This window comes from Verticillium alfalfae, genomic scaffold, assembly GCF_000150825.1.
Source record: "Verticillium alfalfae VaMs.102 supercont1.11 genomic scaffold, whole genome shotgun sequence".
In the NCBI taxonomy this organism is placed as follows: domain Eukaryota; kingdom Fungi; phylum Ascomycota; class Sordariomycetes; order Glomerellales; family Plectosphaerellaceae; genus Verticillium; species Verticillium alfalfae.
The window spans coordinates 688872-692189 of NW_003315028.1; the positions used below are offsets into that span (position 1 = coordinate 688872).

At 59.5% G+C, this 3318-nt stretch overlaps 3 protein-coding genes across 3 annotated transcripts in view; 2 read left to right on the plus strand and 1 right to left on the minus strand.

Moving 5' to 3' along the window:
* The window catches only part of VDBG_08031 (alpha-L-rhamnosidase), a gene marked incomplete at both ends in the record, with an annotated part of 2264 nt that extends 1219 nt beyond the window's left edge, over window positions 1–1045 (plus strand). The window contains one exon of the mRNA XM_003001726.1: window positions 60–1045. Coding sequence (XP_003001772.1) covers window positions 60–1045 — 986 coding nt within the window. The remainder of the gene's footprint in view (window positions 1–59) is intronic.
* Window positions 1046–1717: 672 nt separating this feature from the next.
* Window positions 1718–2809, plus strand: VDBG_08032 (conserved hypothetical protein; the record flags this gene model as incomplete). The annotated part of the gene is made up of 1 exon (XM_003001727.1): window positions 1718–2809. The coding sequence occupies one exon, from the start codon at window positions 1718–1720 to the stop codon at window positions 2807–2809; it is 1092 nt and encodes a 363-aa protein (XP_003001773.1).
* A 159-nt stretch (window positions 2810–2968) lies between these two features.
* VDBG_08033 (conserved hypothetical protein) overlaps window positions 2969–3318 on the minus strand; it is a gene marked incomplete at both ends in the record, with an annotated part of 1853 nt that continues 1503 nt past the window's right edge. Inside the window, one exon of the mRNA XM_003001728.1 lies at window positions 2969–3241. Within this exon, the coding sequence (XP_003001774.1) occupies window positions 2969–3241 (273 nt within the window). The remainder of the gene's footprint in view (window positions 3242–3318) is intronic.

A 3318-nucleotide genomic window follows, 5' to 3' on the forward strand; every position in this document is an offset into this window, starting at 1 on the left:
CCTTGGTCCCCTTGTTACCGACGCGTAGTACTCTGGTTCCGACTACGATGCTCGTCGAGAACAACTTGGCTGGGACAAGCCAGGAACCGATCTCAAGCCGTCCGCTTGGACATCGGCTGGCATCGCACCTGCTCCCAACCTCGCCACCAAACTGGTTGCCCGTGCCGCCGAGCTGATCAAGGAACAGGAACGCTTCACCCCGGTCTCGGTCACCAGCCCCGTCCCTGGTATCTGGGTGTTTGACTTTGGCCAGAACATTGTTGGCTGGCCCCTCATCACTCTCCCTGAGCTGCCCGCCGGCGTCACGATCAAGGTCGCACCTGCGGAGGGCCTCAACGCCAACGGAACGGTCAACCAGGCAAGTCTAGGCCCCGGGCCTCGTGGCAGCGATTTGTTCAACGCCTATACTACAGCTGGTCGGGCTGGCGGCGAAACGTGGCACCCCCGGCTCAACTATTTTGGCATGCAATGGGTCCAGGTGATCGGTCTGCCTTCGGGCTTTGAGCCCGGCCCAGAGCTGGTCACCGGCATTCGGCTGCAGGCCGATGTTCCCATTGCCGGTACTTTCACCTCCTCCAATGCTCGCCTGAACCGCATCAACAAAATGGCCCACTACTCTTTCGCCAGCAATCTTATGTCTGTCTTCACCGATTGTCCCGGGCGCGAGAAGCTTTCGTATCCCGTAGATTACACCATGCCCATGGGGGCCATCTACCGCAATTTCCACGTTGATGGCATGCTGCGCACTTCTATGCGTCATCTCGGCGAAGGCCAGTCCGTCGCCGACACGCCCATGGCAGGTAACGTCGCTCTCAAAACACCCGTCTACGACTGGGGCTACAGCGGACGCTTTGGTGATGAGATCAATTGGGGCAATGCCATTGTATTTGTTCCCTCCTTTCTCCACGACTTGTATGATGACACAACTGTCGGTCAGATCTCCCACACGGGCGACAGTCTTGTCAATACTAAAATTCTCCCCTTTGATATGTCGGCTATGGAGTATTTCTTCTCAGACGACCCGAATCTGGTGCTCTTGCGGTGAACAGTGAACACATCTTGATAATTGTGTGGGTGAGAATGGTACACGAGATCAGTCGTGCGCCATTGTCATCTGATGCGTCTACTGTCTCCTTTACACCTAGGCTGTACGTGAAGCGCTTTCTAGACAACAGGCTAATTGCCGTGAAAAACTTGTCCTCCAGGTTCGGCCCGGCGTCAGTTATAAGAAAGTGTCGCTATTGTAAGGTCACCTAAGAGAATGGCACGAACTTCAGGACTGGCCTCTTTGGAGGTCAAACGTGCATGCGTGTTGGCGAAGGTGATTCAGGAAACGTGGAGTGGTAGCGTACCTGCGTACTGCAAGCTGGCTGTGGCATGGCGTGGGACGGAGTCACATCCAGATCGACAAACGGTCACCAAAGACCACGGAATTTCCTCGTTTCACAGATTTCGTCTACAGGACCATGAAGATGCGGAGCGCTCCTGAGCACCCTGGCGTGCCCGTCATACGTTCCTGGCCGACTTACACCGCTGTATGCGATTATGTCCCTAACAGATTCAATATTCGCCTATGTCGTACTAACCTCGGATATACGCACCGTGCACTCACGATGAACACACTCAGATATAATCTTTCCATCTCAGAGCCAATGCGCAGAGCCGACGCTCTCGGCTATTTTCAGGGCGTCAGTTTCATAAAGAATATCGACTCTAGATGCCCCGAAAAACGTTGATCCTCGCCGGCGCCCCCCTCTCATCCGCCCTGACCTGGGATCCCTCTGGCCTCCTGAACGACTTCTCACCCCCCTTCACGGCGTTCCTCAGCGATGACAACCTACCAGATATCCCACCATCCAGCAACCCATCATGGCGCGCCCTGCCCCTGACGCGTCGACGTCTTGAGACGGGCCTCTCGCAGGTCCACGCCTACCTCAACGCCCCCGCCTTCCAGCCAGACGCCAACTTCTTCACAACGTCCCTCACCTCATCAGCCTCCAGCTCCGACTCTCACGACCTCACGACCCAGTTCTACGACCACTCCCTGGCGCACCACACCGCCCTCCCCTCTTCCCCCGTCCCCGGCCCCGTCCCCGGCTCCGCCGAAGAAACAACATCCTTCCTCACAACCTCGACCTCCTTCGCCTCCAACCCGCCCGGTGAGCCTCCACTGCGCGTCGCACCTGCACAGCAGCAGCAGCAGCACCACCACCACCACCACCACCAGCAGGAGCAACCCCTTCACCTCTCCGACCTCGAAGACGTGCCTCCGGCCCACTCCCTCCTAGCCCTGCACCCGCAAACGGTGACCCTGAACCTCATAGCCGGCGTCATCGCCCCGTCGGCCCCGCGCCCCGTGCGCACCCGCTATGGCGCGACGCTGCACGTCCTCGAGCTGCTGCTCGGCGACGACACGCGCGCCGGCTTCGCCGTGACGTTCTGGCTGTCGGCGGCGGACCTCGCGGCGGCGGTGCCGTCGCTGGTGCTGCGCCTGCGGAGGCGGGACGTCGTCATGCTGCGCGACGTGGCGCTGCACGTCTTCCGGGGCAGGGTGTACGGGCAGAGCTTGCGCAGGGGGCGGACCAAGGTCTCGCTGCTGCATCGGGGCGGGGCGCGTGGGGAGGGGGCGGGGTGCTATTCGGGCGCGGACCTGCGCAGGGGCGGACATCCGCAAGTTGACAAGACGAGGAGGGTCAGGGACTGGGTGCTGCGGTTCGTGGGCGGTGATGACGAGGAGGGGGAGAGGGGCGCGGGCGGGGGAAAGGCCAGGAGAAGAGGGTGGGACAGACCGCCGGATGATACACAATAGCAGGGAGAAGAAGACTGCGAATACCGTCGAGTTCAATCAATCCTATTAGTACAATGTTGGAGCAAGCAAGTCTCTCCAGAATGAGCAGGGTATCTATCCATATGTCCTGTTGTACAAAATCATCCAATGAACGTGAAAAATCATCATCCGCTTGACAATCTAGACGGCGGCCACAACGGCTGCCCCCTTTCCATCCTTCTTGACGCTCTTCCACTCCAAACCAGCGCACGCCACAAAAGCAACAGCCGCACACGCGAGAGTGACGTAGAACGTATCCCGGAGTCCGACCATGTACGCATCGAGAACGTCACCCAGCGCATCCTCCCTTCCCAATCTCTCGAGAAGCTCCCGCACCTGATCAGCTCCAGAGTTGATGAAGATGCGCGGCTCGATGCCCGGCACGTTCTTGCGGACGCCGTCCATGAGCCCCGTCTGGAACAGTGACTGCGCGACGGCGATCATGACTGCGCCGCCGAGGGCCTGGAAGAACTGCACGCAGGCCGTGGCGA